This window comes from Phocoena phocoena, chromosome 13 (assembly GCF_963924675.1).
Source record: "Phocoena phocoena chromosome 13, mPhoPho1.1, whole genome shotgun sequence".
Classification (NCBI taxonomy): Eukaryota; Metazoa; Chordata; class Mammalia; order Artiodactyla; family Phocoenidae; genus Phocoena; species Phocoena phocoena.
Window position 1 is genome coordinate 73873626 of NC_089231.1, and position 13009 is coordinate 73886634.

General features: G+C 41.7%; 1 protein-coding gene across 2 annotated transcripts in view; it reads right to left on the bottom strand.

Moving 5' to 3' along the window:
• Positions 1 to 10638, bottom strand: part of RNF10 (ring finger protein 10) — a 30949-nt gene extending 20311 nt beyond the window's left edge. The window contains exons 1-2 of one of the 2 annotated variants that reach the window (XM_065889569.1): positions 10470 to 10638; positions 1685 to 1884 (exon numbers count right to left, since the gene is read on the bottom strand). In XM_065889569.1, coding sequence (XP_065745641.1) covers positions 1685 to 1884; positions 10470 to 10626 — 357 coding nt within the window. In that variant the 5' untranslated portion in view covers positions 10627 to 10638. The remainder of the gene's footprint in view (positions 1 to 1684; positions 1885 to 10469) is intronic. The other variant, XM_065889568.1, reaches the window with a different exon arrangement.
• Between the last annotated feature and the right edge of the window lie 2371 nt (positions 10639 to 13009).

The window sequence follows — 13009 nt, forward strand, 5'->3', positions numbered from 1 at the left end:
GCCATTTCTCCAAATGGCTTTCAGTTCTCTTCCTCCCTTTTTGCTGGTTCCTTATCATCCTGACTCCAGGCTCAGTCCTTGAATCTATTCCCTTTTCGCAACACTCACTCCTTAATGATCCCACTTACTTCCATAGTTGCAAACACCAAGTGTACATGGACAGCTCTCTAGCCAGGGTCTCCTCCTTGAACTCGACTCAGTTAACAGCCTATCTATACTCAGAGATCCAACAGGCATCTCAACGCAAATATAACACTTCCAAATGACATTCTTTATCTAATCTAAACATCCCCCTTCCCTCCCCATCCCAAAACCCTGTACTCCTCTTGAACTTGCCCCCATTTCAGCAAACAGTACCTGAATTGGGCCCCTACCAAAAACACTAGTCATTTATTTCTCTGCTCAAACCCCACATCTAATCTATTTAAAAATCCTGCTGGCTCTTCCTGCAACTATCTCCCCAAATATGATCCCGTTTCAATCACTCTCACCAGGAATACCTTAATAAGCTCCTAACTAGTCCCCATGCTTCCACTCTCCCCTTTACAATTCCAAGTCAGATTACCTTACTTCTCTTCTTAAGCCCCCCAAGAGCTTCCCATCTCTCTGAACAAAAGCCAAAGTCCTTCAAGGGCCCATGTGATCTGATCCCTCTGTCTTACTCTTTGGCTTCATTTCCTGCTTCTCCACGCATGGTAGCCTATTTGCTTTACCTCAAACACACGAAAAACATTACCATCTCTGGTCCCTTGTACTTGTAAATTCACTCTTGCTAACACACCCTTCCTCAAATTCTACTGTGTGCTCCCTTGCTTCATTCAGGACTCAGAGAGTCCTCAGAGAAGTTTTCCTTAGCCACCTCCTAAAACTACTCTTTGTTACTCTCTATCCCTTTACCGCTTTAAGTCTACTTTTTTTTAAATTTAATAACTGTATTTATTACATAACGATTTATTGTCTCCCCAAACTAGATTATAAGCTCTACCCAATGTTGTGTTCCAAACTCTAAATGATATTTAGTGCATAGTAGGTGAGGAATAAATTTCTGGTGAGTGAATGCATTCTTCCATTAGTGCATCCATTAAATCTTGTTGTATACTAGTTACATAGTAGGCAACATTCAAACAGCAGGATAATATATTTAACCAATAATGTATTTAACTCTGATAGCATTTAGTTTGTTTCCTAAATTGTGCAACTACAAACAATGTTGCAATGACCTGCCTTGTACATGAGTCTTTATGCACTTACTAAGAAACTCCTAAAATCAGAGTACCTGGGACTAAGAATATATAGCATTTTACATTTTTCTAGATACTATTGGGCAAATTAATGTCATTAATTAATGCCATTTTATTACCTAAATATTCCAAAGTGTACCTATAAATCAAGAGTGATAATAAAAGGATGACACAAAATTTTTTTAAAGGATGATACAAATTACGGTACCCAAAATTTGCTATAATTTCTCACAATCCATAATTACAATGTCTTCCAAGAAAATGTTCATAACCTTCAAGGGAAGAAAGGAGAAGTTCCAAACCTAGTTAATCCTCAACTACTCAAGTAATTCAGAAAGGGGGGGACCTCTTGCTCCCACCCCTTCCCAACCACTAATAAACTGGGGATGGGGGGATCAGACCTCATGCTTATGTTCTGGAAAGGACTTTCTAAAATTCCATACCTCATCTCGTCTTCCACCATTGAAAGAAGAGCTAAAGAGTTTGTTGCTGCTGCCGCCGCCCCTTTGAGGAGGCATCTTATTAAAAGTTTTGCTTTTCTGTGAATTGGAGCGACGGGACTGGTTGATAAAATTTTCATTTTTGGGGTAGGAAGGTTCACGTTTGCGATTATAACGCTTGGATCCACTTGAGTTCTTTCCATCTGAAAGCAAGAAATGTGAAAAAATTAGTTAAGAAATGATACATATACTTGATGAATTGCTCTCCACCTCCCAACAAAATTGTGTTTAAACAAAAGTAAGTGGGCCCTTCCATGACCTCCAAGAAATCTGGGTTGGGCCAGAGCATCAGTGCTTTCGACAAGACATTACACAGTAAGGTGAAAAAAAAAATTTTTTTTTGGAATGAAGCCTAAAGGGTCCCTCCCTCAGGAGAGACACAATATAGATCAAACCACACAGACTCTCAGTTCACAATGTCTTTCTTTATAACAGAGCTTAATCACTGCTCTTGTATTGATACAAGTCCATTCAGACAGAGTGACAGAAAAAGAACAGTCTATCTATATTAAGGAAAAGTACTTTATCTGGAGGCAGGACAGAAGGCATTCTTCTTAAATTACTACAACACAGCTAGACCCTATACCGCAATGGTGTGGCCTAGGTCTTAGCAGATATACAGAAGGCACAAAAGCAAAACAATATTTACATTCGTTTTAGAGGTCAAACTGAGAAGCTATTAAATTGACAAAACAAAAGAAGTTGGACTCTAAGAGTATATCAGCGTGAAGTTATACCCTTTTAAAAACTGTTTCTTGCTTTTTTTCTCCAATTACAAGAACATAAGTTCAATTTTGGAAACCAGAAGAATAAATTCGCCAGTGCCCAACCTATGAAGTGTTTAATTTCCTTTTATTCTCCATTTTATACACTCATCACACATCTTCCACAGAATGACAGGCATATAAGATATACTGTCTTCCACCTATTACTCCATGAGCATTTGCATGCACCCCTAGTCTTCAAAAACATGATTAATGGCCACACTGTTGTCTACCATATGCTTACGGTGTAACATAACCAATTTGTTGTACATTTAGGTGGCTTCTGACTTTTTGTTTATTTAATATAATAGTATTGGGAGCCTCTTTATACAGAGGCCTGTGTGTATAATTATGTCAAGTTCTCAAAGTAGAATTAGCAGATTAAGTATGATCATAAAGTCTTTTACACATCCTCAAGTTGCTTTCCAGAACCATACCAATTTATTTATATTCTAACAACAGTATAAGACAGAACATCTAGTTTACTACATTCTTTATAATACTGAGTCGAATAAACTTTGTTAAATTGAAGGGTCAAAATAATTTGTTTCAAATTTGAATTTCTCTGATGACTAGCAACAAACATTTTTTCAGTCTGTTAACCATTTGTATTTTGTGTAAAGAGCTCGTTTGTATTCTTTGCCCCACTTTTTCTACTGCAGAGCTGAACTGCATAGATTATTTTGTCCAAATTGAACGAAGAACCCTGACCAGACACATTTTTTTTTTTGCGGTATGTGGGCCTCTCACTGCTGTGGCCTCTCCCATTGCGGAGCACAGGCTCCAGACGCGCAGGCTCAGCGTCCATGGCTCACGGGCCCAGCCGCTCCATGGCATGTGGGATCTTCCCGGACCGGGGCACAAGCCCGTGTCCCCTGCATCAGCAGGCAGACTCTCAACCACTGTGCCACCAGGGAAGCCCCCAGACACATTTAATATGTGCCAAAGTTTACCAGCTTTAGAAAAAAGCAGGGGAGAGGAGGCAAAATAAAACCTATCTGAGAACCTGAGACCCATACCAAGTAAATAACGGTGAAAGGTCCCCAAATTAGTCTTCAGACAAAAAAGACTAATCTTTCTTGTCCCTTCACTCACTCCACCTTGCCTTATTTCAACACAGAAATCTGACCAAATCAAGTCTGTACCCTACTTTAATGGCTTTAAAAGCAAAAACAGAGAAAACAGAAGTTGGGGGACTTTTAATGAAATCCATTAGGCTTACCCTCAAACTTTAAAGGGGTGGTAGTTTATAAAGTCAAGAAGACTCCAGGGCTTCCCTGGTGGCGCAGTGGTTGGGAGTCCGCCTGCCGATGCAGGGGGCATGGGTTCGTGCCCCAGTCCGGGAAGATCCCACATGCTGCAGAGCGGCTGGGCCCATGAGCCATGGCCTCTGACCCTGCGCGTCCGGAGCCTGTGCTCTGCAATGGGAGAGGCCCCAACCGTGAGAGGCCCGCGTACCGCAAAAAAAGAAGACTCCAGCATGAGCCTCAGAAACTACAACCCCCCCCACACCTGCCAAAATATAGCTTAATCCTATTTATGTTAAAAATATATAATTAATAAAAACATGTCTGGAAAGGCAACAGAGCAGGCTGTTAATGACATTGACCTTTGGGAAATGAAGCTATTCACATTGGCCTAAAACAGTGGTTCTCAATCCTACAGTTTGTAGGAATCACCCAGATGAGCTTTTAAGGGATTCTTGTGCTCAGGCCTCACCCTCTAAAATTCTGACCTAAGTAAACAGAATTACTGTTCTGTATACTAATAATCTGGATAATTAAAAAACTGTAAGTACCTACAAGAAATTATTTCTAGACAAGGTGACCAGCTTCTTTTACAGCAGACAAAAATAAATTCAAGGTGAAGCATATCCTCAGGGAAAAGGAAACATCAGCTGATGAACCAGAGTCCAAATTTTCGAAGCAACCACTTCACACTCAGTTTGCCAGCAACATGGGATAAATGAGAGGTATGCCATCCTCTCCAAACCTGACCAGTCATGTGAGATGGCAGCACTGTCAACAGAACAGATGGTCAAAGAAACACTGCCAGGCTAGGGTTCACTCCTACCAGTCACCTTTCAATCCCAGTTAGGGAAAGTGACCAGAGCTTAAAAGTTAGAATTTAAGAACTAGACTTTTACCTACTACTTCAGTTCGCAACAGTTACTGTCAAACATGGCATCAGTGGTAACAATTAGAAAATGAAGCTTCAGATCTCAAATTCTGCCTTGCTCTCAACCCATGGAATTAGTTTATAGTAAGATTTCAAATTAACAGAAAATTCAGAGGGATACAGAACCCCAGCTAACTTTACCATGAAAAGAAATGAGGTTTTAAGAGGATAGGCATATGCAGAAAACATATGTTCCCCAAACCTTATTATCCAAGACTATTTCAGATGATCCTGCATTTGATCCTGTTGTTTTCAAGACCTAATAGATTTAGACTGCACAGATTTAGGTAAAGCCAGATTCTACACTTCAAGGGCTCAAAAAAAAAGGTAACCTGGCACTCAGGAGGAGGGCTGTTTTCATTTCTTCACTTATTACCACACTGGCAAGGAAACGGTTTCATAAGGCTTACAGAACTGCTGACAGTGAACTGCTCACTTCTAAAACATTACAACTGACCACATAAGGATTCAAGATTTTAGTTGCTAAAATCCACTCCCTCATCTTGTCTTTCACTTACCTACAGGCATGAAGTCAGACATCTAAAGTGAGAGGCTGGCTCTTATCTCTAGACCCAGGCAGCTAAAGATTGAAGGTAGTTAGGCCTGGGACCCAGAGATAAAACTCAGGAGTGCTATTTCTGAGGCAACTTGCCAGAATATACATGTGAATAAGTTGGGGGATGAATCTGTCCTCCTTTCTCTAATAGGAAATAGCAATGAGGTGATCTGCTTTAGATTTTGGAAAACAGACAAAAAAGTCAAACTAAGTTCCTAGGACACACATATTCTCTGTTGAAAGTTTTAAATTTCAAAGTGGTTGTTCACAATCCTGGCTGCACAAGAGAATCATTTGCAGAGACTTTTAAAACTATGTATGTCAGGGCCCAAACCAGACCTGAAGAATCAGAAAGAATTGCTAGGGAAGAGCCCCACACATCCTTATTTAAAAAAAAAAAAAAAAAAAGGTCCTTAGGAGATTCTAATGCACACCCAGAGCTGAGAACTGCCAAAAACTATCAAGACACATTCCAAAATGGACCATTAGTTAAATGGCTCAAATCCAGAACACAGGAGACTTGAAAACTTAATCCACTGTGTCTCAGCTGTCCCACATTTCCCTAAGAGAAAGGTCTCCACCAAGTAACAGTAAACATATTTCAGTCTCTTCTCCCAATTACCAAATAACAGGCCATAAATTTTTCAGTTAAAAAATTTGGCATCATCAACATTTCTAGCTGTAGTTGTAACAGGTGGGACAGTCTAGAGATCAGAATACCAGCCAGGAAGTTTCTGCTGCTGATTCATGCCATGTCACAAGCAAGTTGCTTACCCATCGTCCAAAGCGGTTGACAAGCACCTCTGGAGGGGCAACATATGGCCTTACTACAGAATCAACTGATAACTGAGTCCAGCTGAAATTATTAATTCTGAATGAAAGGAAGAGAGAGGGGGTATCAGGAATGACACATGTGCCAATAAGTTACTTGCTTGTTAAGTGAATTTATATAAAGTGTACTTAGTAATATTGCCTGGGACTTCTTAGGAATTTACTCGGACAATTACTCTAACTCCTGGTTTTCTTGTCTGTAAAATAGGGCTAATCCTCTCCCCTCCCTCCTCATAGAGTCATGAGGACTAAGAGAAATGCCTACCCTGGTGGCTGGCACATAGTTGCTGTTATTTGAAAGCCTATTATTAATAAATCTAAAATTCCTATCAAGAGCACCTATTAGACTTTCAAAAAGCCATAGAAACCAAGGACTCAAGCCAACCAGCCTGGAAATTCTTTTAACTTCCCTAAATGGTGTTTATTGAAGGCTTTAAGTCACCTTAATTTTCAAAGCCATCAAAACCTCCAGGTCCATTTACAGCTCAGAGGCTTTCTTCAGAGCAGATTACCCCTAGTAACCTGGCTTCTGGTACCGGAATATAAGAGGAAGAGTGTCAGGACAGTGCTTCATACCACCAACCTCAAAATAACTGCTTCAGAATACCTGACCTTCCTTTAACCTCCATGGCAGTACCATCCCCCACCCAGAAGGATGGGGCAAGAGACTGGTTCTGGGCCAGGGTCCATTGTTTGCCCCAAAACAGCCAGGTCTCTCTCTTGCCTCTTTTTACTTTCTTTGCTCTTTTTTTTTAAAATTAGTTTACTGTTTGTTTTTTTACATATTTATTTTTATTTATTTATTGGCTGTGTTGCGTCTTTGTTGCTGTGCGCAGGCTTTCTCTAGTTGCAGTGGCTTCTCTTGTTGTGGAGCATGGGCTCTAGGCGTGTGGGCTTCAGCAGTTGCAGCATGTGGGCTCAGTAGTTGTAGCTCGCAGGCTCTAGAACGCAGGCTCAGGAGCTGTTGCACATGGGCTTAGCTGCTCCGCGGCATGTGGGATCTTCCCGGACCAGGGATGGAACCCATGTCCCCTGCACTGGCAGGAGGATTCTTAACCACTGTGCCACCACGGAAGTCCCTCTTTGCTCTTTCTAAACAACTTTCCCCAAACTCTAAACCACCTCTCTCCTCTGGGCTACATTCCTGGGATATTTACTGTTGAACGTTCTTAGAACTACATCTTAGCCCTACTGGAACAAAACTGTAGGAATAGATCCAAGAAAAGGAATATTATGCAAATGTTTGAAGCAATTAGCCAAGGCAAAGAAACTGTGGTATGCCAATCTGGCCAGAAAGATCAAGTAAATCCTGTTAGCCAAATGTACTTATTTCCTGTGTGCATGAAGGGCAAACTTAAGCCAGTCGCAGGAACAAAGACTCAAGTATATTTATCATGTAACTAGGAAGCAAATGACCATTTATTACACACATGGTTTACAGAATTAGAAACCAAAGGTTTTTTTCTCATGTGAGGTAGGAAAAGGAGAGTGGAAAAGGGAATTAAATATTTAAAAACTGAAAAACTCTTGTTCTTGTTACTTTAACAAAAGAAAGACAAGTTGTAAGTCATGTCTTTTCACCTCACCTTTCCTGTTCTTCCTTCAACTCAGTACCATGAAACTCAAGAGGTCCCTTCAACAATTTCCAGGTGAATCAAGTACATCAAGTGTTGAGTCAGCTTCTGAAATCCTACTGAAATCTTTTTACGGAATTATGCAAAATTTCAATCTACTCTTTTGTTAGAGCAGCCATCTAGAAGTAGAGGTCACTGTGTAAGAGGTCCTGAACAATATCTGCTATGGTAGCATTAGTCTTAGTTGTAATGTTCTTAAGGCAGTATATGCTACCTTTCAGCTCAACCTTAGCCAATATCTAGTTTCCTAAGCCATTTTTAATCTCTATTTACTGTCTCTGAATTTGTTCCTAAATGCAAACAGGTGATTATGGTTGATGACGAACTCTTTAGCTACAGGGCTATCCTTCCTTTTTGCTAAGGGAATATACATAGCAGTAGCCAGAAAAGTAGGCAATAGCAATGGCAAATATATTCAAGCTCTCTTACACATTAAACAAAAACTAATGCTACCAGAGGGCACACCTGTGTATTTCATAAAGCCCAGCAAAAAAGTCCTTTCCATGAGTTTTTACTTCCTTCCTCAGAAGCTTGCAATTGATAAGGTGAATAGTGTTTTAGAAGTATTTTATGGGGTTTTTTTTTGGGGGGGAGGGGAACTTCCCTGGCAGTCCAGTGGTTAAGACTCCATGCTTCCACTGCAGAGGGCACGGGTTCCATCCCTGGTTGGGGAACTAAGGAACCCACACGCCCCATGGCAGCAGCGGCCAAAAAAAAAAGAGTATTTTATGGGTTTCTTTTTTTCTTTCTTTTTTCTGCCATGCCGCATGGCATGCAGGATCTTAGTTCCCCAACCAGGGATGGAACCCGTGCCCCCTGCAGTGGAAGCGTGGAGTCTTAACCACTGGACCATCAGGGAAGTCCCTTTATGTAGCTGCTTAAAAAAAAAAAAAAATTCACTTCGGTCAGAATGAACCCAGCAATTAATACTTACTCTATACAAGTCTGACTGAAATGTTAACACTGACAAATATTTGCTTTGGTCAAACCACAATAGAATTCTGTATCATCCTGTTGGGTAATGAGAGTTAGTTCCACTAATCAACATATTCAAAGTCAGGACAATACAAGTAAAATGCCTTACATACCTCAGTTTTGTTGCTGTATTATTTTGTTTGAGTTGGGGCAAACTTTCACCTACTGCTTCACTAAATAATAAATCAACTTAAGGCATTTACTGCAACTGATTCATGACTCTAAGTTAGAGGCTTAAACAGGAGCCCCAGAAAAATTAGTTGAGAATTAAGATAGCTGGAGGACCAGAATCTTTAACATCTAGGAATAGACTGCAGAAGTTATTTATCAGCTGTACTGAAAAATATGCAGACTGTTCTAAACTAGTTCCAACACTGGCCAAGAGGACTGACAAACCTCTATCTCTAGGGGAGATCTCCGATAAACCTACACATGTGCAAAACCCCAAAATTAGTCTACATAATACTGCCTGACGTGGCCTGAGAGTCTACACTTATCCCTGCTTAGATATTTAAAGCATTCATTCTTATCAAGACAACTGGTCTCCACCTGAGTTCGAAAAGCAAGCTCTAGAAGACCCTGACGTACCAGGTAAACAAGTTTGCTATATCGAGCAGAAAAACTCTGAACTCAACTCAGCCTTACAGTTGTTTTTCTGGTTTTTAAGTCAGCCTTGCAGTTTTCTTAATCTTGAAAGTTTTAAACAACTGGAACTCCACATCTGGGGACTCCAAATGTTCCCCTCTCTGCCACACATCCCCACTATTCCCACTGAAAACATTTCCTCTTACTGCTAATTTAATCAAAATACAAAAGAGCAGAGCTTTGAAGTAAGATGAAGACATTCAACTCCAGACCTCCGGGCTTCTCACCTTTTTCCTTCTTTAGATGTGAACAATTCCACCCTGCTGGACAGGTGACTGGAGTATTGAAAAAAGAGGTAAAAGCCTAGCCCAGTACCTGGCACATAGTAAGGCCTCAATAAATGGTAGCTATTATCATCATGATGGTCATATTTAATATTGAGAGGCATGACTACAGAAATGACAAAATCTTCCCCATAAGATGACACCATCCTAGTCTAACAAGGAAACAGACATGTTGTGCATTTGGTGCATTACAGGTGTCAGGTACTCTCCTAAGCATTAGTTCATTTGTTTCCTAAGTTAATTTATTTTCTCCACCTTTACAGATAAGGAAACTGAAACACTCGCTCAAGGTCTGGCAAACCTAAAAAGACTGAATCCAGAGACTGTTCTCTTAACCACTACTCCACACTAAACAAAGCCATTCAAAGATGAGTCCTCTTCATCTGGGGACTTCTGGAACCAGGTTATTCAACATGAGATTTGAGTTTAACAAATCTCTGGGCCCCACCCTCCCGTTTAAACTTGAACACTACCCAATTCTAATTCAACATTAAGAGTAAATGAACTTAGTGGTTTTAGGAGCATACGCTGGTGCATCAGACAAACCAGGTCTTCAGGCCTACTACATATACTAGCTGGTGACCTCACCTTTTCTGAGTCTCAATTTCCTCATCCGCAAAATGGGGATAAGAATAGCATCTACTTCACCGAGCAATTTCGAGCTTTAATGCAAAGATGTACTAAAACCACGCAGTACAGTTCTCATTAAGTGTTAACTAGAAGTAATGGAAGCCATGGAAAAGAGAAAGATATGAATAGTAGAAAGCGGAGCTTGTCCCTGGGTGACCCAGCTAGCACACGAGAGAGGATCCTCCCCAGCATTAGGAGCAGTCGCCCCCCGCCACAGGAGCCCGCTCTTACCGCTCTTGGGTTTAGACTCGCCGGCCGGCCCTGCAGAGGCGGAGCGGGTGGGCTGTTGCCCTTTGCTGCTGCCCGAAGAGGCGGAGGAGCTGCTGGAGCCGCTGTTCTTGTCCATGTCGGAAGCGGTGGCGGCGGCGCTGGGGGAGCTCTGCAGCATCAAAGGGGGCCTTGGCGGCGGCGGCGGCAGTCGGAGCGGAGCGGGCGCGGCGGAGACCCAGGCTCATGGCGTTCGGGGCCGGCGGGGGTCGGCGGCGGCAGCGGTTCTCGGCCTTCATGGCGACATTTTTCCCTGTTTCCTTCCTCGGCTTCTCAAACTGGAAGGAGAAGCGGCGGGCGGGGCTCTTGAGCCCAGCGGCGGCGGTGACCGAGAAGGAGGAGGAGGCCGGGGCTCGGAGGTCCGGGCCGGGCCTGGCGGGGCCGAGGCTGCGGGGAAAGGGCAGGCGAGGGAGGGTGCGCGAGCCCCGCCGGCCGGCCGGACACGCTCTCCCGCCGCGGGGCAAGGGAGAGGGCTTGCTGTCTTGGTGTCGGGGACAAGTGTCTCCGACACAGAGACCGACACTCGCCTCTGGGCCGAGGCCGAGCTGCTCCGGGAATGGCGACGAGTCGCCAAACAGCATCTCAAAGATCCCGGATGAACTATATATAGAGGAGATGTGAGTGTGAAGCACGCTGGGAAATGTAGTTTTCTGCCTACATCCGGGTCCAATAGGTTTTTGTTTGTTTTTTGGTTTTTTTCCTTTGTTTTCCTCCTCAATGTGTGACAGATCTTACAGGATGATGGGACTTGCAGTACAGGTTTTGGTCTTAGTACACTAATAATAATATATACCACTCATAATGCATCCAAACGTTGGAATACCTGTGGAATTCCTTTATTGACTCATTGTAAGTTATAGTTCTTATTCTAGTATTAATATCAATTTATTTATGGCTCTTATTCAATCTCCTAATAATGATAATAATGACAATACTTTACATTTAGTATCACTCTACAGCACTTCCTCATGCAATTACTTCATTTCATTGTCATTTATTAATATAAATCATTGTTAATATTTCATTTCAGTGTTAATAATAATAGTTATCATTGAGTGCTTATCATTAGCAGACACTGCTCTGTGCAGTTTTTATGGAGTATCACATCTATCCTCACAATAATTTAAATTTAAAGACAAGGAAACGGGCTCAAAAAGCTTAGATCATTTGCCATGATCACACAGCTAATAAGTGACATTCTCAACTACCTGTAAAATATGCAGCTCTCCATTTTACAGATATGGACACTGAGACTTAGAAAATCACATATGTATTTTAGAAATCGTACTTTGGAAAATTATAAATGACACCCATCTGTACTTTGGAAAATTATAAATGATTCGTTCCAACCGTAGCAGTTCAAGATTCAAAGGATCACAGAAAAACACTGTGAAAAAGATAAATAATTCCTATAAATATAACAATAAATAAGGCTAACCGTATCTAGTTAGAAACCTATTATATGCCAGGCACTGTGCTCAGCCCAAAGAATTCCAAAATACATTAATGCAAGAATATGATAAGGACTATAATAAAGTTAACACAAAATGCTGACCAGAGCAGAGGCCTCAAGGAGAGACATACAAAAATTTAGGAGGGGTAGAGGAGGGCTTCCCCAGAGGTGGTGTTACTTGAGCTGAGCATAGAAGGATGAGCAGAATATCAGCAGTCATAGATGAACAAATAAACAAATAGACAAAATCCTAGACTTCCCCTAATTAGGCCCTTTTGGGTTCCTTATTAATCATCACATGTTATACAAAACATTAATAAGTATATACAAGTCAATCCATCTTGCAGTTAACAGTTTTAACTGGGATAAAGGAAATTAGATACTAATCTCATTTTTTAATTAATTAATTTATTATTTATTTATTTATTGGCTGTGTTGGGTCTTCGTTGCTGCACGCAGGCTTTCTCTAGTTGCGGCGAGTGGGGGGCTACTCTTCATTGCAGTGCGCAGGCTTCTCATTGTGGTGGCTTCTCGTTGCGGAGCATGGGCTCTAGGCATGCAGGCTTCAGTAGTTGTGGCTCGTGGGCTCTAGAGCGCAGGCTCAGTAGTTGTGGCACGCGGGCTGAGTTGCTCCGTGGCATGTGGGATCTTCCCGGATCAGGGCTCAAACCCACGTCCCCTGCATTGGCAGGCGGACTCAACCACTGCGCCACAGGGAAGCCCTAATCTCATTTTTTTAATTTCCTTAAATGCCCTCCACCAGTCCTTATCTTGCTTTCCCTTTTCCAGCTTTTTCCCCCCCACAAATCATATTGAAATGAGAGAATGGCTACATCATGCATCAAATTAAGTCTAGAAAATCCTAAAGTCCATTCTTATGTATGAATAGACGTGGAAGATACACTAAGATTCCTGGATGATTTTTTATTTCCTTTAACAAAGATGTGAGAACTCTGATTACATGGGTGAATCATTCTTTTCTTCTATCTCTCTTAAAAGAGAGGGAAAGAGAAATCCCAGTGTAGTTCTTCCAAAATAAAGCAGTAGGTGT